General features: G+C 51.3%; 1 protein-coding gene and 1 long non-coding RNA gene across 5 annotated transcripts in view; one reads left to right on the plus strand and one right to left on the minus strand.

Moving 5' to 3' along the window:
* Nucleotides 1-100: 100 nt before the first annotated feature.
* Nucleotides 101-26,088, minus strand: part of MYH11 (myosin heavy chain 11) — a 121,745-nt gene continuing 95,757 nt past the window's right edge. For 2 of the 4 annotated variants that reach the window (XM_053929459.2, XM_053929455.2), the window contains 22 exons: nucleotides 24,983-25,114; nucleotides 24,680-24,886; nucleotides 23,415-23,552; nucleotides 22,252-22,375; nucleotides 21,748-21,919; nucleotides 19,948-20,160; nucleotides 18,634-18,778; nucleotides 16,218-16,424; nucleotides 14,624-14,728; nucleotides 14,382-14,534; nucleotides 13,904-14,152; nucleotides 12,126-12,338; nucleotides 11,582-11,794; nucleotides 11,186-11,347; nucleotides 10,644-10,772; nucleotides 10,225-10,313; nucleotides 9,703-9,826; nucleotides 9,133-9,341; nucleotides 8,107-8,215; nucleotides 7,804-7,976; nucleotides 3,722-3,760; nucleotides 673-812 (listed from right to left, as the gene is read on the minus strand). In XM_053929459.2, coding sequence (XP_053785434.1) covers nucleotides 3,730-3,760; nucleotides 7,804-7,976; nucleotides 8,107-8,215; nucleotides 9,133-9,341; nucleotides 9,703-9,826; nucleotides 10,225-10,313; nucleotides 10,644-10,772; nucleotides 11,186-11,347; nucleotides 11,582-11,794; nucleotides 12,126-12,338; nucleotides 13,904-14,152; nucleotides 14,382-14,534; nucleotides 14,624-14,728; nucleotides 16,218-16,424; nucleotides 18,634-18,778; nucleotides 19,948-20,160; nucleotides 21,748-21,919; nucleotides 22,252-22,375; nucleotides 23,415-23,552; nucleotides 24,680-24,886; nucleotides 24,983-25,114 — 3,297 coding nt within the window. In that variant the 3' untranslated portion in view covers nucleotides 673-812; nucleotides 3,722-3,729. Of the gene's footprint in view, nucleotides 813-3,721; nucleotides 3,761-7,803; nucleotides 7,977-8,106; nucleotides 8,216-9,132; nucleotides 9,342-9,702; nucleotides 9,827-10,224; nucleotides 10,314-10,643; nucleotides 10,773-11,185; nucleotides 11,348-11,581; nucleotides 11,795-12,125; nucleotides 12,339-13,903; nucleotides 14,153-14,381; nucleotides 14,535-14,623; nucleotides 14,729-16,217; nucleotides 16,425-18,633; nucleotides 18,779-19,947; nucleotides 20,161-21,747; nucleotides 21,920-22,251; nucleotides 22,376-23,414; nucleotides 23,553-24,679; nucleotides 24,887-24,982; nucleotides 25,115-26,088 lie in introns of all 4 variants that reach the window. The other 2 variants (XM_053929453.2, XM_053929449.2) reach the window with 1 other exon arrangement.
* LOC139441122 (uncharacterized) lies at nucleotides 13,934-16,794 on the plus strand. Its single transcript, XR_011651536.1, has 2 exons — nucleotides 13,934-14,054; nucleotides 14,220-16,794. It is a non-coding gene; the product is annotated as an uncharacterized lncRNA (long non-coding RNA).

Consider the following 26,088-nt stretch of genomic DNA (forward strand, 5'->3'; position numbering starts at 1 on the left):
TCCCTTTACGAAATAACCTTGACTTCATTGGGTTGCTGTGAGGATTAAACGGGAACGTTCTTTCGCTCTGTAGAAAACAAAAAAACCTACTACATTCTAGTGATTTATAACCTTTTATTTATTGTGAGGGTGTCCTTAAATACAGTCTGGGTGCATATAAAACAGTGTAACATTCCTGCTCTTATCCGTTCGAGCAGTGTCTCCTTTTTAATTCAGGTGGCTATGGAAGGCACTTGGTCTGGGTGAACTGTGCGCATCTGAGGTGCGGTAACCAGGATGGGGAAAGAATTCTCAAACAAGGTCCTACTCACGGGTTAGGGAATGGCTCGGGAGTGGGGCGGGGGGCGGGGTGGGCAGTGGCACCCATTTTGGTGAATTTCTCCCCATTTATGTAAACTAAGTTGCCGGTGATGAAGTTACCATGGATATATTTTTCTAAAAACTCAAAACCTCTGCACAGCCTGTTCACTGGCGGGGAGAGGGTGTGTCTGTGTCTCCTGTTGGCGTCTCTCATTTGGCACACAATTCAGAACTTAAATTGATGCCCTGAACACAGGGCGGTGTTTTCTTATGTTCATCGTGAGGGTGTCTGTGATGTCTGGAATTTGAAACTGGCGTTAGACGGTGCTAATAAGCAGAGTCCACTGGGGGTTGTCTTGTCTTGTTTTCAGCAAGTTGTCTATTCACTGGCTTTGGTTCCGTTGAAGTCCGCATCGCGAGCATCCATTTCCTCCTCCGAACCATCTGCATTTTCAATAACCCTACGTCCTCCAGACCTTCTAGAGGGAACAAAAGAGGTCTCGTTTCCTCGCCTGTGGGTTTTAAGAAAACACACATTTCTTTAGAACAGAAATCTCCCTTGAGATTGTAAAAGGTTTTTTACATGGGGCAAAAATGAAACTCAAACGAGACACAAATACTGAGGTTGACGTCAGCCATCTTGACCAGTTTCAAGGTACAGTTACATCTGATCAGCTGGAAGGGGGCGGGGGGGGGGGGAGTAGGTTCTTCAGAGCAGGACTGTTGGCTTTACAAACAATGCCTGGCCTGGGCATTGGACAACCCACAGGATTCTGGTCTCCTATGGTGACCACGTCCTGATGGGTTTACTCATACACCCCAGGGTAGGTGTGAAGGAGAAATGTCCTGTTCTCATTCTGCACCTTGCCTTCAGAGGTAAAAAAGGGAAGGGTTTTAGGTTTTCAATTGGAAGAAGGTGAAAATGAACAGTAAGGTCAGCCCCGAGAGGGAAAGAGGTCACTGTGCAGATGCTGGAAGGTTGCTCTCTGGAGAAAGGCAGCACAGCTCCCCCAGCTCTCGGGTAGAATTCTCGGGCTGCGTTACCCCAGGGTGGGGATCTCATCTGTGTTTTGTGCACCATGGCAGTCACCATTCTGGGCTTCGAGTAGGTGCTCCATGACTTTTTTTAGAAAAATAAGTGGAATGTGTTAATCCAAGGTGTATTTTAGCTCTAGTTGGTAGGACACCTTTCTGTCCTCACCGTTCCTGTCTCCGTTCCCATCTCCTCCGTCTTGCCTGATGCCCTGAGTTATCCTCAGGTGACCCTGGCCATCCGAAGTGAGGCTTTGCGTAGGAGGCGGGGCAGGCAGGAGGAGGAAAAGTTTATCTACCTGCACTTAACCTTCATGGTTGAGAGAAATGTTTGCCTCCTTTTCAGTGACCACAACAAATAATTGTGTTGGGCTGTGGCCACCTGGCCTTGTTTTGATCTGATTCAGAGGTCAGGTCTTAAATCATTTTAGGATGTCTAAGAAAGTGGACTTTTTGTAAGAAAAACAACCCGCTTGGCTACACAAAGGCTGGGCAGAAAAGCCATGAAGGAGAGCCCATCCCAGGTACTGATACTGTAGTCAGGGACAGCTTGGACAGATAAGGTTGGAGGTGTAAGCATGGCTCAGAGAGTCGTGACCTGCTGAGAAGGGGCGTCCCGACAGATTGGGGTCCGAGGGTGGGAGAAACCTGGGCTGGGAAAACCCACCGGGTGGTATTCCTGAGGTACAGAGGTCAGGAGTGAATACTTGAAGTTGTAGCTGCTCCCAGCTAGACTCAGGCCAGCCTCATTCACGTCAGGAGACCTTCTAAAGCCTCCTGCTCTGTTACAACTAAATTTCCATCACTCTCTCTCTCTAGCAGTGACCTTAAAAGACTTCTCTAAGAATTTGGGTGACAGCAGGGTCTCAGAGCCTTGGGGGAGGAGCAGCAGCCCAGGCAGCTCTTTCTCCTACTTGTACCTCGGTTAGTGGGGTGGCCCGGAGCCAGGGAACAGTGCCTCCCTATGCTTGCCAGCGCCAGGCACTCTGCCTCCTGGAAGAGTCTGAATTTGTTGGTTAGAAGAATTTAATTGATAAATGGCTTCCCTCGATCTAAGGACGAAACTGCCCTGAGTCACTCACTGTCAGTCCCCTGCTTGGGCTCCAGTCCCGTGAGCCTGTTTGTTCTGATTCAGGTGTCATTCTTGAAGGAAAAGGTTTCCAATCCTAGTCAAAGATTGACACTGGCTATGTCTGTCACAGGAAGTAAGGGACCCCTCTAAAGATTTTCTTAAAGGGTCTGGTCCTGCAGAATTTGGATTCTGTTTGTGGACTCTGAGAACTTTGCAGAGCGCTGTTGGCACACCAGGAACCAGCACTGAGATATAAGCACCTGCTGCCCCAGCCAACCCTAGAATTCAGCTAACCCTGCGACCCCAGTGAGCTGGCAGGAGTGTCTCGAAAGCTGTGTGTCTTAAAGGCTAAAAGCTCCTGCCAAGACCTCATCTGGGTTTAAGTATTTGGGAAGTGACAGCAAAGCTGAGATTCTTTGAAAGAGAAGACAAACACAAGCCAGGGCTTGCTTGGCTTCTCAAGGAGGCTGAGAGGAAGACCAGGCCCTATTTGCCTAACTTTATTTGTGAAAAAGTTGGTAGGACCCCAGAGAAGTCAAGGCCTCTTAACTCTGTCTTGTGAAGGGCCCCATGTGCTTCCTGGAGTCTTGGGTATCCATTCCCCAGTCTGTGAGTACGTGCCTGTGAGACTTCTGGAAAAGGCTCTGCCAGGACTCTGCACAGCTCTGTGTGGTGGCGCACGTCCACCCTTGAACGCCGAAAATGCAGTTAGGAGCTAGGCCGTGCTGAAGCCTGACACAGCCCAGCACTTGGAAGGCATCGTGGTGAGCTCTTATTTTCTTTGCAGATAAGGTTGTGAATGCCCAGCCGAGGGGTAACAGATTTCCGGGCTGTGGTACCATGAACCTGTGCTTTGTTAATTCTGATTCGTGAACTAGACCCGCCCGACTGAAGGAACGTGCCCACATTGTGGAGCTGTCGTGCCTGTTCGGTGCAATGTCTTAGCCGGACGAGGGAGGACAGCACAGCCGAGTGGCCCTAACAGTGTAAGAGAGGCCCTCTTATGCAGGTAAGAACAATCTAAGTGACACAGCCTCTAAACTCTCGTCAACACACAGTGAACAGGACACGTTTGGTGCCACGTCATGCCAAAGCGGAAACAGAGAAGGGGAATGGGTCACGACATGAGGTCTTGTGTTGATCTTTGTTGTGATGAAAGACAGTTTTGAACTAAGATGCCTAAGCCTTCAGATTTTGCAGGAATCTCACAGAAATTTGCAAGGGCCAAAAAGGGGGCAGGGAGGGCGTGATGGGCAGAAAGGAAATGGAGACTGAGTGTAACACACAGGAGCCGCAGTGAAGCTGAAGGCATGATACCTGGTGAGTCACTGCTGAGTTTCCTGGGGGAGGGGGCCTCTGAAAAGAGAGAGGAGAGAGTCCTTGGCGGTTATCATCGGACAGACAGGAGGGGGCTCATTTTAAGTGCCTTTTCAATTGTGGAGGCATTTGCTTCAATTAAATAATTACAGGCACTTTTCAGTCAACTTTCCAATGAAGCACCTAAAGCCCAGGCTGTTGCACAAAAGGAGAAGCTACTTTTTTTTTTTAATCAAAAAGCAAATTTCTGTCCTTCCGAGCTGCTTTTAAGAGCACACATGCTTCCTCCTGTTATGCAGACGTGTTCAGGAAGGCAAAGGCATGTGCGTAAGCTAGTTGAAAGATCCACGTGGGAACAGAGTCTCTGACAAAGAACCTGCTGCAAAATCTGACTTAGTTATTACTTGGTCTTTGTTGCCTTTTCTGCCTATAGCAAGAAGGTAGAGGTGGACGCCTTGGGCAGCCCGTGTTGGAGATTTGGTGCACAATGGGGACCCTGGGCAGGCTCTAGGAGGGCTAGTGTCGAGATTTACCTGGCTGATACAACTACGAAACTTGTCTGCAATTCCTCTGAGGAGTTGGCTGGACTTGCTGACCTCACTAAAAGCTCCATTTGGAGAGAAGCTATGCTTGGTTTTAGCTTTTTGTGCATCTAGAAGACTCCGAGAAGGCAGAAAATGTGACTCGTCCTCAACCTGCGCTCTGTGCATGTGCATGTTAGGGCTGTAAGTGGTTTAGAGTGGGCCTGTGTGGCCCAAGAAGGGTCAGTTGTCTGGGGGGGGGACCGACATGGGGTGTGCAGCGTGTCCCAAGAGAAGGGAGCAGTGACAGCAAAGGGGCGAGAGAGTGTGCGTGGCTGACGACTTCCCCACCGCTCAGCCCGGCACTGAGGAGTGCCACCACCAGCAGAGCGTACGCTGGGGGTCCGTGTGGTGAGAGCGGCTCTCCTCCGCTGATAGCCAACCTGGGGCTTGCTCCCAAGCCCCTGCTGGACCTGAGAGGTTAGGCGGGGTTTCCCTTTCTTCAGGGACCCATTAGCCCCTCAGTATGCTGGGCTGGGGGCTCCTTCCTGAATCCTGGTACCCTGAACCAGCTGTTCTCTTCCCCCTTCTGAAAGGGGTTTGGGCTTGCTTTCTCCTTATCTCATGCAGTGGTTCTCAGAGTCTGGAGTCTACAGGCCAGGTGATTGCAGAGGGCTCCTGGGAATGCCATTGGATAACTGAATGCATGGTCAGAAAGGTACTCCCTTTTCAACCCTTAAAATGTCTGATTTTGTCAGAGAAAGTCTATTTGGTGCTCATGTGTTTTGTCACTCACTTTTTAACTGAGAAGTAGGCCTTAAGGTAATCAATCTGTGGCCGTAATGGCCAGAACTCACTGTTGTTTTCACTGTATGTGATTGCACAGGGCCTACTGATGCAGGTGATGCTGGGGTAAAGATAGTGGGGGTGGTAATGTGTGATTGACACAGTTCATTTCAAAGAAAATGTCAAGTCAACAATAGCACAGGTAGTACGAGGCACAGGTGGCTGAGAATGACTAGAGGAACATCTCTGACTCAATGGTTGAAGGTTTACCCTGTGCCCAGACACTGGGGATGAATCACCAGACAAAACCTCTGTGCTCACGGCCTTGCAGGTGACAGTGAAGACTGATCCCGAATAAGTACAATAAATAGGTTACACAGTGACAGGTGGGTAGGAGAGGAGAACTGTAGGGAGAGAGGTCGGAAATTGTAGGGAAGGTAACAGAGACGGGTAAACATCTGAGGGAAAGGAAGAGGGGGAGACCAGGGGGAGAGCATTGCAGCCAGAGGTACAGCGAGGCCCCGAAGCATGTGTGAAGATGTCAAGGAGTAATTTAGGAGGCAGTGGACAGAGATCATGAAGGACCTAGTGGAACCAGCCATTGTAAAGACACTGCTTTGGCTCTGAGGGAGGTGGAAGCCACTGGAGGGTTCCAAGCAAAGGAGGGACATGACCCAACTTTATTTAAACAGGGTTCCTCTGGTGGCTGTGTTGAGAACAGACTATAAGGGGGATGGCACGGAAGCAGGGAGGCCCATGAGGAAGCTGCAGAAGTTATCTAGATGGGAGGAGACGGTGGCATGGACCAGGGTGGCAAGAAGAGGTTGGCTTCTTGATATAGGGTGTTGTTAAGGGAGTTGACCAGGTTTTCTGATAGGTTGGATGTAGGGTATGAGGGAGGGAGAAATGTAAAGAATGATCACAAGATTTGTGGCCTGGGTTAGTGGCAACTTTATCATTCCATTTGTTGAGCTGGGGAAGACTGGGAGAGGAGCTGGTTTGGGGGTGAAGAGGTTCAAATCAAGGCTCAGGTTGGGGCCCGTAAGGTGTGAGCTGCCCATTAGATACTGAGTGGGAATGCCAAGCAGGGTCTGGAGTTCCAGGAAAAAGCTAAGGAGTCAGTCGCTGTAGATGGAATTGCAAGGCCACAGGGCTGGCTGAGATCACCGAGGGAGGAGTGAGCGGAGATGGACAGGAAGAGAGAACCAAGACGGTGCCCTGGGGCAGGCCCTCGGCAAGCAGGCCTGGAGCTGGGGTACTGGCGGAGGAGGTGAAAGAAGCCAGGGAGCTAGGAAGGAAATCAGGTGAGGCTGGTGTCCGGGAAGCCCAGTGAAGAAAGTACCCTGAGGAGAGTGACGGACTGTAGCACATGGTGCTGCGGAGTTGGGTGAGGACCACGGACTGACCACAGGGTTAGAGTGTGTGGTCAAGACCAGGAGGGGAGTGAGGCTGAGAGCATTTTTCAGCTGATGCAATGACTCTGTGAGAGGGAAAACGCTGCACAAGGGAAAGGTGGGAAGTTCTGGAGCAACATCCTTGAGTAAACAAGGAAGGTCTAACAGGCCTTAGGTGCTGGACAGTTCAGCACAGAAAAAGGGGGGAAAGCAGAAATTTGCACAGATGTAGGGAGGTAGGTTGATGGGGCAATCAGAGCTAGTTTATGTTTTTTGATAGTTTCTATTTTTCAGTTAAGCAGGAAGTAAGGTCATCAGCTGAGGTTGGGTGGAGGTAGTAATTTTAGAGGGAAGATGAGAAGCAGGTATCTAAGAGAGTGGGAGGCTGAGGTGAGGGCAGCACTGAGGGAGGTCCACTCGGTGTTAGCCATCGGGAATTCCCAGTGGGAAGGGGCAGCACGGTGTTTGCTTTCCTCACACCACTTAGAGCTGAAGGTGGAAAGTTGGGTTCAATGTGGGTTATGTTTTAACCAAGTGAGGACAACAAAGCAAGAGGGGCCCAGGGTACTGAGGGTGCGTGAAAGGCTGCTGGCAGTCACTGAGCATGGGCTTGATGCTGGTAAGGAGTCGGTAGGGGCTGCCAGAAGATGGAATGAAGGTCCTAGGAGACAGGAAGGTGGCAGGGGGCAGATGATGAGATGCTTAAAGGTCAAGGACTTGAGAGGCTGGAGGAGTGTGAGAGGATGTGACCGGAAGCTCAGAGCTAAACCTTTAGGGAACCAGGTGGGCAGTGGGGTGGGAAGGAGCCCTGAGTAGCAGGATGGTCACCTGCCCACCTTCAGACCCAGCGGTTACAGGGGTGTGGTTAGGGCAAGGTTCTCAACCTTGGGTGACTACCCCCAGGGGACATCTGGCAGTGTCTGGAGACATTCTAAGTTGTCACAACTGCTGGGAGTGCCACTATAGCTGGTTGGTAGAGGCCAGGGATGCTGCTCAACATCTTGCAATATATAGGCCAGTCCCTGTGATAAAAACAAAGAGTAATCCAGCCCCAAACAATCAAGAGTGCCAAGGAACCCTGAGCTAGAGAAAGGTGGTGAAGAAAAAGGCCAGAAGAGAAGGTTCAGGGAAACTGCCTCTCCCTCTCCCCCTCTCTCCTCCTCACCAGGAGGATGGGCAAAGGTCATTGAAGAACACAGACAGTAAGCTCCCTAGAGGCAGGGCCCTTGTGAATGGTGAGGAACAGGAAGGGCCTTGGAAAGAAGCAAGGCTTTGGGGAAAGGGAGCCTTTTTTGATGACACACTGTCATAGTAGGCATCTCAGGCCAACTTAAGCACCTGGCCCATGAGAAGAGCTGCTCCTGGGGCTGGGCCGCCTCACCTGAGCTTGCTCTTGAGCGCGTTCACCTCCCGGCCCATGGCCTCGTTGCTCTCCGTGGCCTCATCCAGCTCCCGCTGCAGCTTCCTGCGGTTGGCGTTGATGCGCTGGGACTCCTCCTCTGCCTCCTCCAGCTGCCTTTTGAGTTGTTTGACCTTCACATTTCCTTTCTCTGCCTGTCAAGGAGAGGCCTGAGGGTCAGGGACCCCCTTGGAGGTCTGGGGGTGCTTGTGGGAGGCATCCTGGGAGAGGCCTGAGGATCAGGTGGCTCTGTGGTGGTGGGAGAGGCCCGAGGTGGCAGGGTACCTGCTCCTTGTACTGCTCAGCCGCCTTGCGCTCGTCCTCCACTTGCAGCAGGACCTCTTTCAGCTTCTTGTCCTTCTGCTTCAGGGACTTGGCAACTGCTTGTTTCTCTCTGCGCACAGGGAGGGAGGAGGACGGCTTTGCAGTCAATATGTAAACCAGACCCGCATCTTGCCCACTCGGGCACTTTTCCTGAGCTCCCTCCCAGTCAGGGCTTATCCCACAAATCCGTCAGATAGAAGACTAGGATTTGTCCTTAAAAAGCAGTGAGGCACTGACACCTGCTGTGACATGGGTGAACTTGAGAACATGTTCTTAGTGAGAGAAACCAGTCATAAAGGCCTCGTGTGCTTCTGTGTACATGAACTGTCCAGAAGAGACAAGGGCGCAGAACGTAGCTCAGTGGGTGCTTAGGGCTGGGGGTAGGGCTGGGGCTGGGGCTGGGAAATAGAGGGTGATGGCCGAGAGGCACGGGTTTCTCACTGAGGGGATGAAAATGTTCTGCAGTTCACTGTGAGGGTGGGCCTATTTAGGATACACTAGAAGCCATGCAGCTGAACACATCCAATGGATGGATTGTATGAATCAGGTGTCAGTGAAGCCACTACCAGATAGAAAAGGAGAATGGGTCAGGATCCTTACAACCTGATGGTCACAGTGTGCTGTGACCTTACAGCTCAGGGAACCATCACTAAAATGAGAAGCCTTCCCCTATCCGTGTGTTAAATGGGTTGTTGATTTGGACTTTGTGTATTGTTAACATGACATTCTGCAAATTTAGGTTAGGAAAAGCCACATGTGTTCCCAGGAATGTTACTTACTAGGAGCAGCTGACATTTCCAGGGCTTCCTCTGGGCCAGGTACAGGCAGAGCCCCTTCCTGCGTTCTCACTCAGTTCTCCCCATACAGCCGGGTACCACTGAGGTTATTTCATAACCACAACTACTGCCTGGAGAGGCTAACTGACCCCGACATCTCCCAGCACTCACAGGCAAGCAGGCTGTCACTGGAGCGCGGGTCCCACCATACCTTGCCTCCTGCTCCACCTGCTCCTCCAGCTGTGCAATTTTGGCCTCCAGTGCCGCAATGGTGGACTTGAACTTGGACTTGACTGCCCCCTCCATCTCCTGCAGCTTGCTCCGAAGCTCCTTGTTCTGCCGCTCCAGCTGCTGCCGTGCACTCTCGTTCTTCTGGGCTGCACTGCGCTCCGTGGCCAGCTCATTGTTGAGCTGCTCAGCCTGGGGAGGAGGGTGAAGGTTGTGAGTGGAGGGCACAGAAGCCTGGGGTGTGCCCTGAATTGACCAACTTCTCCCATTGTCTTCAGCCTTTCTTGGCCTCTGCACCCAGGAGATCCCTCCTTCTCCTCCATCCACCAGCTCTTTCCTGCTCATCCGTTAATGCTTAGCTCATCCAGGCAGCGTCCCAGTGCCACTCAGGGAACCTGCTCTCCTGAGCCTGGCACACAGAGCCTGCAATGCCTGTCCTGAGCCAGTGGGGGGTGTTTTAAACTACAGCCTGTTACAGGGTGGATCTGAGGCATGTGCTGTTCTGGTGCCCAGGCCCACCACCCCAGCAGTTCTGCCCTGCTCCAGCCCCCACCTGCTGTGTGGCCTTCCGGACACGGTCACTCATGGCCTCCATGTTGCCTTGCTCTTCCTCCAGCTCCTCCTCCAGCTGTGCGATCCGAGCCTCCAGGCGGCGCTTCTCGTCCTGGAGCGTGTTCCTAAGGGAAATACAGTCATGTCTGAGGCCTCCAGCCTTCCCTGGGCTTAGAAAACTCCCTCTCCTTGGAGGAGCAATGCCTCGGGGTTGACCTCATTTATAACAGAGGGAACTGAGGCTCAGAGAGGCTTAGAGACTTGTCCAAAACCACACAGCCAGAAGTAGGGAGCCAGTTGGAGTCAGCAAAGCCAGGCCTGGGATGAGGACTAGCTCTCTCCTCCCTGATGTCCCCAGATGCTCCCTGTTCCCGCCATGTGAAAACCCTGAGACCCCTGTTAAAGTTCAGTTGAGCATTCTGTAATTTTCAGCATTAGAATGAGGGGCTAGGGGGCTCTCCTGTGAGTTGCCTGTCCCTCGTCTGAGTCTCGGATCCCCCTTCATCCCTATGCTGTTTCATACCTTCCCGACACACTGCTGGCCAGCTCCTCGGCCAGTTCCTCTTTCTCCAGGTCTGCCTGTTTGCGAGCCCTCTCAGCCGCTGCTAGATCCTGGATGTTGGGGGGCAGGGAGGAAGGAAACCTGTTGTCTGCCAGGGAAGGGCTGACCCTCACCCTGGAATTGGCCCCGCTCCTCACCAGGCCCCCAGCAGTCTCTGTGGCCACCCCTGAAAATGGCTACTCCACCTCTGAGCTCAGGAGGCCCTGCAGACATGTCAATGGAGAAAATCCTGTGTCTTTCCAGGCCCTAACTATGGGGTCCACCCATGTGGAAGATTGGATGAAAGAAGGAAAGCTGTGGATGTACAACCTGGATGCCAGGGGTTGCTGCCACCACATCCCCATCTGAGGTGCTTGGAGTGAGAAGAAGGCTTTATTTACCTCCTGTAGCTGCATGAGGTCTGCTTCTAAGCTCTTGGCTTTCTTTTCATTCTCCTTGGCCGTGGCAAAGATTTCGTCTCTAGAGGCACGGGCGTCTTCCAGCTCTCTCTGGAAGTCCTTCATCTGAGCCTGCACGAGTCAACAGGAAGGACAAGCTGTCCTTACCCAAGTTCTGCTGCCCAAATTGTATTTCCACGCCAATCCCTAGGGTTTTCTGCGATTAACCACAGAGAGTCCCTGTTGCATGGGCACTGCCTGCAGCCCCAGGTGGCCAAGTGGTCATAAGGGGTGCCATTCTGGAGGGGCTCAAAAGGCCTAAGAAACGATGATGTGAACTGAGGGCCTTGGCCAAATGCCTGATGATAGTGTCTGACCCCAGGCAGGAAACAGCCACCTAAAGTGAAGGTGGTAGAAAGCACCAGCTGAACAGGCCCCAGTGGCAGGAAAAGGCCTGAGTCCTCCTGCTGCTGCTGACAACTTTCCCAGCCTGGGGGGAGCGACCCCTCCCTATGCCAGCACCCTGCACTCAGAGCACCACCCACCTGCAGTTTGCGCAGCTGCTTGATGGCTTCCTCCCTGCCCTTGATGGCCGAGTCTGCCTGTAGCTCCAGGTCTTTCAGGTCCCCCTCCAGCTTCTTCTTGGCTGCAGTGGCCAGGGCACGTTGCTTTCGCTCGTCTTCCAGTTCCGTCTCGTACTCGTGGAGCTAAGCGAGGAAGAGTGAGTGTGTACTGCTGGGCTGAGCCGCCTCCTAGAGGTCCTCTCCCCGCCCAGCTGGCATTCATTGAGCACAGCCACCTGTAAGGTGGGTTTTTTCTCATCTCCAGATTGCAGGGGAGAAAAGAGTCTCCCTAAAGCCAGGAAGTGGTGATGGAAGGAAGGAAACAGGCCAACCCAGTTCCCAATTCCCCGTTCGCTCACTTCTCCTGACACGGATTACCTGCCTCTGTAGCTGCCTCCTCTTCTCTTCATTCTGCTCATCCCGGGCCTGGAGATCGCGCTCAAACTGGCCCTTGAGGGCCTGCATGTTGACCTCGAGCCGCAGCTTGGCATCTTCCGTCGCCTGCAGCTCATCCTCCAGCTCTTCCAGCTGGGTCTTCATCTCCTCCATCTGGGTTTCCAGGGCCCGCTTGGACTTCTCCAGCTCATGGACCTTTTACATGAGGGCTGACTTCATGAAAATGCCCAGCAACCAGAGTGACAGGCAGTTCATTCGGGGCGGAGGAGGAGGTTTGCCCCCACAGGATGCATGACTGGGAGTCATGACCAGAGCCTTCCTCTCAGACCCCTGGACTCTGACCCCAGCCCCAACTACTGTTCCCAGCCAGGCCCCATCTTTGCCCCAGCCCAAGGGACTGCCCGCCATCCCCACTGACCAATTAACATGAAAGATGCGCAGAGCCAAGCCCCGAGTGGACTGATAAACAGCAGAACAGGTGGGCTGGTGAAATGCAGACAAGGAAGGATGATAAAGAGCGACTTACGTTCTTGCCTACGTCATCCTTGGAGCTAACCAGGTCCTCCATCTCAGCTTTGAGCATTTTGTTGGTCCTCTCAAGTTCCTCTTTGGCTTCCAAGGCCTCCTCAAGGGCCCGTGCCAGGGACAAGGCCTTGGTTTCCTTTTCCCTGGCTTCCGCCTCGGCTCTATCCCTTTCATCCGCATATTTGGAAGAGATGTTTTTCTCCTCAGCCAGCAACTACAACACAACAGAAGAGGTGACTGACCTCTAGGCATGCCTGAGGTTCAGCTACATATCACTGCAAAGCCTTGAGTCCTGCCATATTTTTCCAGGTGCAGGTGTAATTTAGAAATCTGTGGAAATCATTTATAATGAGCTCACTTTCCAACTTCCAGGCCACCTAATGCAGAGCCAGCATCTGTTGAGTCTGGTGTTTTGAAAGTACTAATGCTGCCCATGTTGGTTGGAACATATTGCTACTGAGGTCAAAGTGACATTGAATCCTACCGGAGGCCAATTATTGTGTTCCTGTTTCATGGCCACAAGTAGCTAGCTCTCAAAGGTGCCCTGTGAGCGATAGCAGGGGAGTGGTGTGGATGTCAGTGGGTCTGCGCACACTTATCCCTTTGCTTGGAGAAGCAGTTCAAAGAACACTCCAAACTGACGTTCACCCACCTTCTGAGAGCAGCGTATTACATACATAACGTCCAAAAAGCAGACTTCCACCTTTCAGCAAATACAGGTAAGTAACAGGGGGTCCCCAACAGCACAGTCAACACACAGACCTACACTGTGTGACAGGACTGAGATAAAAGGGACCTCAGGCCCTTGCAGGGAGGACCAGCCAACAGCACAGAGAAGGGATGGCTGGTCTGGTGGAAAAGGGGAATCAGCATGCCAGTCAGAAGCCCTGTACTCTGAGTCCAGCTGGGGACTCAGAACACCCACACTGCCCAGTACAGCCTTCCAATAGATTTTTAGGATAACCCTGAGTCAATTGCAAACCAAATCATATTTACTAAGTCTAAGTAACATATATTAAAAGTTGGTATTTAGGAATTTGGGTCATACAGGTATAAATGCATTTATCAGAACTCAGTGAGTATACCCTTAAGATTTGTGCATTTTATTGTACGTAAATTTTACCTCAAAAGAAGCAAAATTATGTTATAAAGAAAACCTGCTCTATGATGCTGAGGTATCGAGGGGGAAGTATGTAGGTGTCTATAATTTGCTTTGAAATGCATCCAAAAAATAAGATATAAATGACAGGTTCATATCTTATCTAGAGATATCATCCAGAGTTCATCCAGAGAAACAAATGTGTGATAAAGTGAGCATGATAAATGGTTCAGTATAGAAATCAGGTGGTGGGTATACAGGTGTTCACTGTACAGTGTTTTCAACTTCGCCATGTGCTTGCAATTCCTTGTAATGAAATGTTAGGGGAAAGTGGTATTTAATGGGTAGAAACTTTAAATTACTTGGAATACTCAGTAGGTACTCAGTAACTACTTGCTGAGTGAATAAAATAAACGAATAAACCTCACTCCTTATTGGGGCTAAAAACTAAGGCACGTGACTGGGTGTGCAGATGGCCCTTGTGGTGGTGGCACCTGGAAATGTCACAGCCTTCAAGACTGCCACTCTCCTCGCTCTGACCTAGGAGTCCTGCTGTCTCACGGTCACCAAAGCACACTAGCCTCCAAAGGGATACCGACACAGCAGCCACACTGGATGCTTCGCAGACCTGACTCTCCCAGCTAGCATCGGTGAACAGGGTAGGGCGCTGTAGCCCCTACCTGGTCAAACTTCTTCTGCTTCTTTTCCAGGTTGGACACCAGTTGCCGCTGGTTGTCCAAATCGACAACCAGGTCGTCTAGCTCCTGCTGAAGCCTGTTCTTGGTCTTTTCCAGTTTGTCATAAGCAGCTGCCTTCTCTTCATACTGCTGGGTGAGGCCTTCAATTTCCTTCTGGAACCTCTTCTTGCCCTCTTCCAGGGACTCTATGGTGCTGGCAAAGTCCTGCAGCTTCTTCTTTGAATCGGAGAGCTGAGACGGCAGGGTTGGAGGTGGGGTGAGAGGAGGGCAGTGAGTCATTCCCATCCCTATTCCCCAGACCCTGAGAAGCAAAGACCACCTTCTGCTCACTGAAGAAATTCAACAACAGAGGGAGCCAGTGAGCCAAGCAAAATGGCGCCAATCTGCTACAGCAGAATCAGATCCCCTGATGTACCCTGGAGGCCTAGGGCCCAGAAAAGCAAGGACACACAGCCAGCACCTGGATGTTCAGAGTTGAGATGTGGCGCTCAAGGTTCTGCTTGGCCTCTATCTCCTCATCCAGCTGGTCCTGCAGACTGTTCCTCTCATCTTCCAGCTGGCGCAGCTTGGTGGACACGTTGAGCTTCTGCCGGGTTTCTTCTTGAAGCAGCTCCTACAGAAAGGACACACAGAAGTCCCAGGGCCACACACCCCTAAAGGTTGTGCTCTAGGTCCCTCCAGATGACCTGACTGGATACCCACCTGCGTGTCCTGGAGCTGGGACCCCAGGGATGCCACATCCTTTGCCAGTTTGATCGCCTTCCCTTCCGCCTCATTGAGCATTCCTGTGACACTTTCTACTTCATTCTGAGGGGGCCAAGAGAGTGTGGTGAGTTGGAGCCTCTAGAACAGGATCCTCTTTAAGTAAGAGGAGCAGGTTTTACTCACATGATGCCACCAACTCGTGGCATCCATTGGTTGAGAAATACCCATGAGCCATGGGGCCTGATCATGGTGGCCCCCAAGGGAAGGGCATTGCCTACATGTTGGGAACCCCAGTTCTAAGAACATGTTAAAGCCCCAGACTTTATTGACTGGGTACCGATCCCATGAAATTGTCCTGGATCCTTGCCAAGGTTGGCAAAGATGGAGCCACAGGTCTGACACTCCAGACGCTGCAAGATGCTCTGGACTCGCCCCCTCCCTAGAGTTGGAGAAGGGGCAGCAGATGGCACCTTCGCTTCCAAGGGGCCGTGTCCCCACCACCTCTCTCCCTCACACCTACTCTTTGCCCTTTTGCTGACCCTTATGGCCAAAGGTGTGGTGTAGACACTAGAGGTAAAAAGTCCTCTACTGCTTTCTCTGCTTTTACCCCCACCCCTGGTATCTCTGAGCAGGTCCTTTTGGAGATCATCAGCCTACCATCTGTCCTCTTCACATGGACAATGAGGACAAAAATATCTTGACTCCACTCCTTCAGGACATTGCTTGTATTAGGATAGCAAAACCCCTGATCTCAACTACATGTGGAAAAAAATCATATTTAATGCTTCCCCCGCTCCCTCATCCCTGGCTATTAGCACATTAAAATATTTATCAAAAGTTGGGCCACATCCCAGGAAGGGAAAAGAAGGCCAACTGTCTATTCAAAGCTAAATAAGACCAAAGATAAACAGACCATGTCATTCCCCAGCTCAAAACCCATCAATGGCTTCCCATTCCAGAGTAGAGACCAATATACCTATCAGAGGGCCTCGAAGGCAGGTGCTGTGTCATTTGGCCACAACCTGCCTCTCTAGTCCCATTTTGTACCATATTTCCTCTTCCAACTTGGCATTCAAGCTCTACTGGCCTTAGGCGATCTAATTTCCCACTTACAACTGGGCCTTTGCACGTGCTGTTCTCTCTACCTTATCTGTCAGGCCGTACATCCTTAAGGAAGCCTTTCCTAACTCCTCCCACAGGCAGGTCCCCTTGTTACATGTACCTATTACATTAAGTGCCACCCCTTTCCAGCATCATTTCACACTCATTTTCGTGATTACTAATGCCTTTCCCTCCACTAGGCTAGTGTTCTCCTGGGGCAGGAACAGTGTCTGTCTTCTTCCCTGCTGGTGTGTCAATATCTCAGAATTAAACACAGTGCCTGGCCTAGAGCAGGTACTCAGTAAATACTCGTTGAATGAATGGATTAAGGTTCTTAATGATTAAACTGGATAGGGTGACCATCTCATCTCCTTGGGAATGTAACTAGAGGAAACCGACTTGCTTTGCAGCAAGAGAGGCTGCAGTTAGCCAGAAGCACTGCATCCCTTGCAGAGCAGGTAACGCAGATGTCCCTGCCCTGCCACCTCACCTGCAGCTTGTGGACCTTGTCGTTGAGCTCGGCGCGGGCCCGCTCCCCGTCGCTGCACTTGGACTGTAGTTCCTGCAGTTGCACCTCCAGCTTCTTCTTCTTGTGCTCCACCTCCTGCTTGGCCTGGTTCAGGACCCGCAACTCACCCGCCAGGTCTGCATTCTCCTTCTCCAGTGTCTGCTTGTTCTTGTCCAGGTTGGCCTTGGCCTGGCCCAAGGAGCAGAGGGGAGGGGAGGCATTACAGCCATGGCTGGGGGAATGTTGTAAGATGGGAACCTCTGTAGTTGAGGAATCTGCCTCTGTCCTTTCCCCTCCCTCAGGTAGGTCCAGGGACCTGTGCAAATCCTCAGGGGAGGGACACGGCAGGCTGGGGAACACAGAATCACAGGGAGACTTTCGATTCTGTTTTCCTAAAGCACATCCGACAAACCGGCATCCCATGTGGGCTGCAGCCAACTTGCTGTCATGTCCTAATGGACCCTTCGTTACTTTTTGAAAAATTAGTTGCCAACATTTTAATGAAGAAATGTCATAAAACTGGACTCCTAGCTTCTCTATTAAATAATCTGATGTCCTATATCATGACCGGTGGTGATTACCCAGATGCATACATTTGTCAAAGTTCATTGAGCTATACACTTGAAATTGGTGAATTTTACTGCATATACCTCACTAATTCTGACTTTCAGAAAAGCAAACTGAATATCTGGAAATAGGAGTCTTGCCTTCTTCCAAGGCAGTTATCTGCTGGTTCTAAGTTGTAGCTGGTCCTGTATATGGTGCACCCACACTCCACTTGGCCCTAGTCTCCACCACTCCCTATCACCCATCATATTTATCATCAAATGCACACTGCTTTTTCAGTGATAGTTAAGAGAAAATCATTTTATCTAACCAGCACCTGTAGGCATGTCAATTTCCCTAAGAAAAAATAGTGTTTGGGGCAAAAGCAGGAGAATGGAGGGGGCTTTTTCCTGGGCTGAAGGTTGGGGTGGGGAAAGAAGAAAGAGAAAAGCATGTGGGTCCCAAGGGCAGAGGGAACAACACTTGGCTTTCCCGCAGTCCCTAGGAAGGTGTCGTGCAGTGTTCAGGCAGCCTCAGAGAAGCCATTCCTCTGTCCCAGGCACAGCTGAGCTGTCAGCACCTCAGACAGGGACAAGGTGCCTCTAGGGGAAATGGTGCAGGTTGATAAAAACCCCAGGGGATATGGGCGACCCTAAAGCCTTAGCCCAGCTGAAGACCCCCAAACTGTGGCAAAACCACACATGTGTAAGGGGAGACCAGGTAGGAATGATAATAAACATTTTCCCAACAACCCCATGGGACCAGGGCTCCAAGTCTATACCAAAGTCGTCAGAGGTAAAAACAGGCAGTGCCGGTTTTCAGCGCACTTGAGACGTGGGCAGGAGTCAGAAACCGATGCTGTCTGCGGCTGGCTGACGTTAGCAGCTGAGTCAGTCCGAAGAGGCCTGGCTGCGAACTGGGGGCCTGACTTCCAGCCCAGCCGCGCTCTGACGGCCCTCTGGCGTGAGGACAGCCAGTTACCTTCCTGGGGCCCCACTCTTCCATCCACGAAGTCAAGGGGCCACACACCTTACTGCTGCCCGGAGCATATTTCAGAAGGGGGAATAGCCCCTCTGGGTTCAAAGTATATTAAAAATAACTTGTGAATATTAAAAAGGGAAGCCAATCGAAAGGGGAAACATGTTGTAGTTAGCAAAAGCTCACTTGTCTAAAATATATAAAGACCTGATGAAACACTGAAGATTGGTATTCAGATCCCCTGTGACGAGTGACAAGGGGATGTGGACGAGTGTCCTTAATTACTTGGAGAGCGAGGGGAGCTCAGTCTTGCACAGCGCTTTTCAGTGTGGGGCCTGGAGATCTGCATTTTAACAAAGATCATGGGTAAAATTAAATGAGTGTTTGTGAAACCTTGGAAGAGTGTCTGGCCCATAACCAGTGCTACATAAGGGAACAGGTAACATTATTGGAATGTACAGGAAACGCTGAGAGTCTGATAGAAGAGGAAGTGACCTAGCTCACAGAAAGATGCTTAAACAGATGCAAACTCCTACCACATCTAGGTAAAGCTGCACCCACTTAGTCTAGTTTCTGGGGGACGTAGAAAGTGCAGGGACGCGGGGAAGCCGTAGCACTGAGGGCGATGTAATTAATTCAGATGTTAGGGTAGCAGGATGTCTCAAGCTAAAATGCCCCTGGAAATGAAACACAAGGACATTGTCTTCCTTCACGTGTAAAATGGGCTTAGCAGGACCTATCTCAGGGTGGACTGAAGATTATTTGCCATAAACGTTGGCTGCTGTCATTATCCTTAGAATCTTGTGTAGCCTGTTACACGTCTTAGTACAGACCCTGGTACGGAGTCCTCTGAAACGGTTGACGGATCACTCACCCTCTTGAACTGCTCGAGCTGCTCGGTGAGCTCCTCCACGGCCTGCGTGTGCTTCTGCCTCATCTCCTGGACCTGGGCCTCATGGGATCGCGTCTCCTCGTCCAGGGCCTTCTTCAGCACCGTCACCTCCTGCTCCCTCTTGGCCCTGGACAGGAAGAACACAATCATGGCAACTGGGGTGGGAGGGGGCTCACCTCAGACAGTGTTGGGGAAAGGACCCAGAGCTGACGTTCCCATCACCACCTCTTCCTAGCTGTGTGACCTCAGGTGAGGCTCCTAACCTCTCTGGACCTGGAATTTCCTCAGCTACAAAACAAGGAGTATCTTACCTGCCTGGAATTTCTCAGGGCCAGCAAACAAATACACAAAATATTGTTGAAAGAATTGCAAAATGACTGGCAAAATGTTCTTGAAATACTAATATTAGCTTGTATTTATTGAGCACTAACTGTATACCAGGTCCTGACCTAAGTTCTTTCATACATCATCTCATAATATTCAGAATGACCCTAAGAGGCACGTATATTATGATTTCCATTTTACATACGAGGAAACTAGGCTGAGAGGGAAAGCAGCTTCCAGGTGTTACTACAACCCCTGTATGTAGGACCGGAAATTTAACCCAAATAGTCTGACTGAGCCCATGCCTTTAAATACTGCACTGGGCTTTTCTACATTGTTGGCCAGGTAGGGAGCGAACAGAGTAATGTGCTGGCTTCTAGGCACAGGTAAGTGCTGCAGCGCAACACCCGAAGTGTGGGAGGAGAATCTCAGTGTTGGCACGGCACCTGACGCAGGTGCTCTCCAGTTACATTTCTATGTTTAGTGAATGAGTGAACGACCCAGTTCTGCTAAAGACAGCCTTCATTTTCTAGCAGGCGACCTGTAGCCGTCTTGTCTGTGTGATTACCTGCTGTGAATCTTAAATAAAAGAACCAGTCTGATGTTATTTTAAAACTTTAACACAAAACTTAGATACACACACCTGGCGACTAGAGCCGGGGGAGATCTACTTACACACATACACACACGTGAAAGGACAGGAAGGAAATACCCCCAAATGTTAACAGAGGGGGGACTAAGGGCAATGTTTTTGGTGCCTGCTTTTCTATAGTTCTCAAATCGTTCTCTACGTCCCACTGCTGTGCTGTGAAACAGTGAGATTAAAAACAAGGGCGCTTATGTCAGTTACAGAAAAATGCAGTCGGGACAGTGAATGTAGGGCCTGCGGAACCCTGTGGCTTAGGATTTGCTGGGCGTGCTCCTTCCGCACCATCCCTCCCATCAGTGCGGTGGGACAGCGGCCCCTCTCACCGGAGCTCCTGCTGGGTGGCCGTGCTGTCCAGGGTGTCCTCCAGCTCTGTCTTTAGCGCCTCCAACTCCTCCCCCAGGTCTCGCTTCTGCTTCTCAGCCTTATTCCTTGCAGCCCGTTCTGAGTCCAGGTCCTCCTGCAGGTCTGAGATGTGACCCTCCAGCTCCCGGATCTTCTTCAGGGCATTGTTCTTCTGAGCAATCTCATCGTCAAGCCTGCCAGGGACAAGTCACCAGAATAAGACCCTGGGGTCCCAGGCCTCTGCTGTCTCACACATGCCCAACATTGTTTTCTGACACCAACCAGTCGTGCTCTGGATACCAAACCATGCTCCATCCACACACAGCTCCAAGACACAGTGGATCCCTTCCTGTGACACTGGGCTGCTTGGAGATTTACATAAGACATGAAGCGTTTCAAGGTCTGACATACAAGATGGGTCACGGTCCTCTGTGTGTGTGTGAATGCAAAGCACTGGCCCCAGGCTTGCACAGTGCCTAATTCACGTAAGGGGCTTAATAGTTGCTTTCTGAACATTGGACAATTATTCCTGCTTGGTAACTACTTGTTTGTTCTTTCTTCCCTTTGCTCAAACAGTGAGTGAGTGAGTGCCTGCTACATGCGAGGCCCTGGGCCAGGCCCTGCATGGGGCCAGGTCAAAGCCAGGGCTCGGGGTCTGGAAGGCGCAGTGAGTGCTGGGCGGGCGGCACATGAGCAGCGTTGTCTGAGTGCCATAGAGCTGGGCGTTTCGTGGAGGGCAGCTCCCCCCTGACGTGTGGGAGGGCTGGCCTCTGGTTGTGCCCATGATGGGTGGGAGGGAAGAGCATGAGGGGGGCACAGAGGCAAGATTCTACGGGCCCAGGCGAGGTGAGCACGGCAGCTGTGCTGTCCCTGTGAAGGGGCAGCAGTAGGGAGGAAGCTAAATGGCTGGGCTGGGGTCGGACTGCGGAGGGTGGGGCTGCGAGTGCCAGGCAGAGACCTGGCCTTTCCTGCACAAGCCAGCAGGGTTTTTTGAGCAGGTTCACGACCCACAGTGATGGTTCTAGTCGACCACTCTCTGTCAGGCAGCACGGACAGGGCTGGCCTGGGGACGCGGTCAGAAAGCTCTGGGGCTCAAATCCCAGCTCTGCCTCTCCAAAGCTGGGTGATGGTCACACATTCCTTCACCTCCCCTGGCCCAGCCTCCTCCTCCTCAGTGAAATAGAGACAATGGCAGTATACCTGGCCTGGTATCTGTGAAGATACTGCTTAAAAAAGAGATTAGCACACAGTGAGTAAATAAGTAATATTCCCAGTGCAGGCCACTAGGGTGAAGCAGGCTCAGAGCTGGAAGGAGGGCTGCGTGTCAAAGGGCTGGCAGACTCTCAGGACTGCTGCCTGCTGGCTGTGGGAGGAGCAGGGTGGGCAAAGGCCAGGGAGGAGGCTGGCATTCACAAAAAGGGGACCCTCAAAGGAGGGCCTGAGGGAGAGGGTCATTCCAGCCTCAGACATGTGGTGTTCGAGATGCTGTGCGAGGGTCCCTGTGGAAATGCAGGACTGGAAATGCAGGACTGGGTGTGGACGAGAAAGGCCTGGGCATCCAAAGACAGACACCATGGGAGACTCAAAGAGGGATGAGTTTGGAGGGAAGGGAGGAAAGTCAAAGGCGTGGCTCTAGAGCTGCAAGCAGGCCTTCTGGTGTTCTAGAACGCCTGGCCTGGGGACGTCTTGCATGAGATGGAGGCCTGCCTGGAAGAAGAGGAAGACTGGGGCCGCTGCAGATTGGCAGGGATCCGGGAACACACAGGCCTTGGCCTCACTACCTGGCCAGGGCCGCCTGTAGCTCCTCCTCCTTCTTGGCCAGCTGCATCTTGAGCTCAGCGATCTGCGCCTGCAGGTCGGCGATCTGCTCGTGGAAGTCGCTGGCTTCTCCCTCCAGCTTCCGTTTCAGCTTCTCCAGCTCCTGCCGGTTCTTCTCCTCTTTCTTCAGCCGCACTAGACAAAGCCAGGGGCCCTTCAGGAGGTGGAAGCCACCAGAAAGACTCCTGGAGGATGAGCCTTTCTGCTCAGGCATTCACCTGGAGGAAACTCACGCACATGCACACACATCCCTTGCTGGTGACAGCCACGCCTGCGCCTCCATCCCAAGGGAGGCTAGTCAGTGCTGGTGCAGAGCACCTGCGGTTATCAGTGTGTGACGACTAAGGGTCACTGGGGAGCCTGGAGAGGGTTTTCATTCTTGAAATAATCTGCCATTCTGAAATCTCCTCTCTGATTCTCCTAGTTTTAAAATACTGGCTCAAAGCCTCTTTGGGTAGCTGGCTTACCTTCCAGTTCTGAAATCATCGATTCGTGCTTATTTTTCAGCTTGGTAAGATTCTTGGCCTTTTCTTCCTCTTCTGCAAGATTCGTCGTTAAATCACTAATCCTCTCTTCAAGGAGTTTTCGTTCCTTTTGGGGGAAAGAAAAAGAAATACTGTTGGTTTTTGTTTCTTTCTCCAGGATTTATGTCTCACTTTTAGTAATTTCCAGATGAACGGTTGAAAGGAAAGCCCCCGTTATAACCCAATACAGCCTAGAGTTTGAAATGGTGAACAGAAGTTCCTTAATTTCTAAAAGTTGGCCATTTCCCATCTCATGCCACACCTCCCCTCGTACTTCAATGTTCCAGCCAATGGGGCCCTCTCCCCCCTCCTGTCATATGCCAGCTCTTCCTGCCTGCCTCAGGGCCTTTGCACAGATGGACCCATCTGCCTGGGATGTGCCTCTGCCCCCTCTCCCTATAAATGCTCCTCAGTCTTTAGGTTTCCACTTAAAAGTCACTTCCTCCAGGAAGCCTTCCATGAATAACCTACCTCCACTCCTAGTGCTCTTCTCATAACATGGGGAACACCTCCTTCAAAATCCTGATCATAATGGTAATTAATGGTTATGTGTATTATGTTCTATTTGCTATACCAATAGAGTGTAAGACCCACAAGGGCATGCTCCTCCTTGCCATACATTCCCTGGCACCTAACGGGGCCTGGCTCATGGCAGGTGCCCTGCTGGCATCTAGCTGAAAGAACTGAAAGGAGCCTGTCCTTGGTGGGGCTGGTTAGAGGTGACTAGGGTGACCTACTCATCCTCTTTTGCACTGGGACTTTTCTGGTTTTGGTGCTGAACATTCCACATCCAACGCCTCTCCATCCCAGGCAAACCAGGACAGCTGGTCACCCTATTCCTAACTGGACATGGCCCATGAGAAAGTGGGAGAGGGCCCAGAGTCTCAGGCGTGTTTGCCTCCTTTGCCCAACTTGGGGCTTCCACTCGTCACGGTGTTGCCGAGACTTGCTCTGTGGCAGCCCTGCATCCAGGTGGCCATCATGAAGCCATCTTGTCACTTTGCTTGGCCTTCAGTACCTTTTATTTGGCTAAAAAAGGAAAATACTCTGGAGTCCGTGTCCCTGGTGAGCTTGTCGTTAGAATATAGATGCTCAACTCCATTCACCTTTGACAGTTTATTGTTCTGATCATCCATGACCAGGATGTCATCCTCCAGTTTCTTGATCTTGGCCTCAGCTGTGACCTTCTCAAGTTGTAGCTTCTGCCTTGCAGCTTCCTCCTCCTCCAGCTGTTCCTCCAGGTCCTTTGTGGGAAAAGAAAGAATCACAGCCTTGCTTACAAGTATTCTGATGGAGCCCCGGCAACTAACTGACACAGAGGATGGGCCTGTTGACCCCCCAGTGCTCTGCAGTCTTCTTTCATTGGAAATAAATGTTTGAGCAGGCCACTTTGCTTCATGGAGCCTCAGTCTCCTCTTCTGTAAAATGGGGACAGTAAGTACCATGGTGGTTTTGAAATGCAACCACAAATTATAAGCTTCCTTTCAAAGGTGGAGCCTAATTCCTCTCCCTTTGAGTGTGGGCAGGACTTAGCGACTTGCTTCTGACCAAATCTAGAAGAAATGATGGAGTGTAACATCAGCGCTACAAAAGGCACTGTGGTGCCCTGACCAGTGTGGCTCAGTTGGTTGGGTGCCATCCTGTAAACTGAAAAGTCATGGGCTCGATTCCCAGTTAGGGCACATGCCTGGGTTGTGGGTTCGGTCCCCAGTAGGGGCACAGGCAAGAGGCAACCCATCAATGATCCTCTCTCACGTCACGTTTCTCTCCCTCTCTTTCTCCCTCCCTTCCCATCTCTTTAGAATTAATAAAAGAAAAAAATAATTTAAAAAAGAGGCATTGTGGTTTTCTTCCTCTGTTCTCTCTTGATTCACCCCTTCTAGGGGAAGCCAGCCCTTGGCGTGAAGACACTCAAGCAGCCACACGGAGAAGCCCACATGGTGAGGATTCAAGGCCTCCTGCCCACAGCCACGCAGTGAGCCCCATAGAAGTGCGTCCTCCAGCCCCATTCAAGCCTTCAGATGACTGGAGCCCCAGCTGACCTCTTGACTGTAACTTCATGAGAGATGCTGAGCCAGACCCATTTAGCTAAGCCACTGTCAGATTCCTGACTCTGTGAAATTAATATTTATTTTGGGGGTTTTGTTCTGCAACAATATAATTTACCCCTGACACAGCATTGCTATTAGGACAAAAAATAAAAGCACACGAAAGGCAGGGCAGAGCAGAGTGGGATTTAGAGGGGACCTGTCTGGGCAGAGGGCCATTCCTCTCCAAGCCTTGGTCTCTACCTATCCAATGTACCTCACAGGCCTGCAGTGAGAGTCAAGTGACCTGGTATCCACCAGGGGTGGCCACTGCAGTGCCTTACCAGCATCTGCTGAGCCATCTTCTTCTTTTCTGCCTGCAGCTGCTGGCCCCGGTCTTCCTCCTCCTCCAGGCGGGCCTCCATCTCATGCAGGATCTCCTCCAGCTCCTGCTTCTTGGCCGCCAGCCGGACCCGCATCTCCTCAGCCTCAGCGTACAGCTCTGTCTCTGCCTGCAGCTGCTCCTGCAGCAGGTTCTTCTCCTCGGCCATCTGCATGCCAGGGTGCGAGGAGGGGCAGCCAGTGAGTCCCCCAGGAGCAGGCACTTGGCCCTCCCTCTTCAGCCCATCGTACTCCCTGCCCAGTACCTGTGAGTGCTTCTGCTCCAGCTCCTTGAGCTCACTCTCTGCCTTCTGCTGCCGCTCCTTGATCTTCTGCAGCTCCTCCTCCTTGGCCTGCATCTCCTCCTCCTGCCGTGTCACCTGCAGCAGGGGCTTCACCTACACACACATGGTCAGCCCATCATTTATTTTCATGGCATGAGGGGTACCATCTTGTAATAAATCATATCAGGGCTTCTTAGCCAGGGACAGCTTTACTCCACCCCACAGGGACATTTGGCAATTTTTGGAGACAGTTTCAGCTGTCACAACTGGGGTAGGGGATGCTACTGGCATCTAGGGGATAGATTCCAGAGATGTCGCTAAACATTCTAGAATGTACAACACAGAATCATGCACCCCAAAATATCAGTAGTGCCGAGGCTGAGATACCCTAAATTAAGGCAACAGGAAAAGGTATGCAGTGAAAGGAGAAAACTTCCCCTCCTCCCATTTAGTCCCATCTGATGCAAATTGTTATGTTTCCTTCCCAGGAGAAAAGGAAAAAAAATCTCCACATCCTACCTCCCTATCGAGATCATTATTATCATTGTTAGCATTTCCTTCCAGTCTTTTTTCCTATACATTAAAAACATATACTCGCGACCATGCTGCCAATTCTATGTACTTTTATTACTTAAAATAAGATAACCCACGTGAATGGAAGAGCCATATTGAGTTAATCAGCCTGTCAGGACTGGACATTGGAAATTTGCTGTTACAAACCATGCCACAATAAACACCTCTAATTCCTGATTTTCTTGATCACAGGTGGCTCTCTTAAGTCAGTTTTTAAGATGTTGGGTCTATAGGGATGAACGTTTCTAAAAACCACTCCCCCTTGTTGTTCTTTACCAGACTGACTCTTGACTCCCGTGCTCAAGCCCCGGCCTGGCACTAGGGAAGCCCCTGTACACACACTCTGTGATTTCCTTCACGCACTCACCCTCGTTTGCCATTATCTATTTGTTCCTGTGAGCATCTGCTCATTGTCTGCTCCCCCATTCTACCGGAACATTCATGAGGCCAGGGCCCATGCTGTCTGCTCATGGCTGGATCCCCACAGCACCTGGGCATGCCTGGTGCACAACAGA

This window comes from Desmodus rotundus, chromosome 1 (genome assembly GCF_022682495.2).
Source record: "Desmodus rotundus isolate HL8 chromosome 1, HLdesRot8A.1, whole genome shotgun sequence".
Lineage (NCBI taxonomy): Eukaryota > Metazoa > Chordata > Mammalia > Chiroptera > Phyllostomidae > Desmodus > Desmodus rotundus.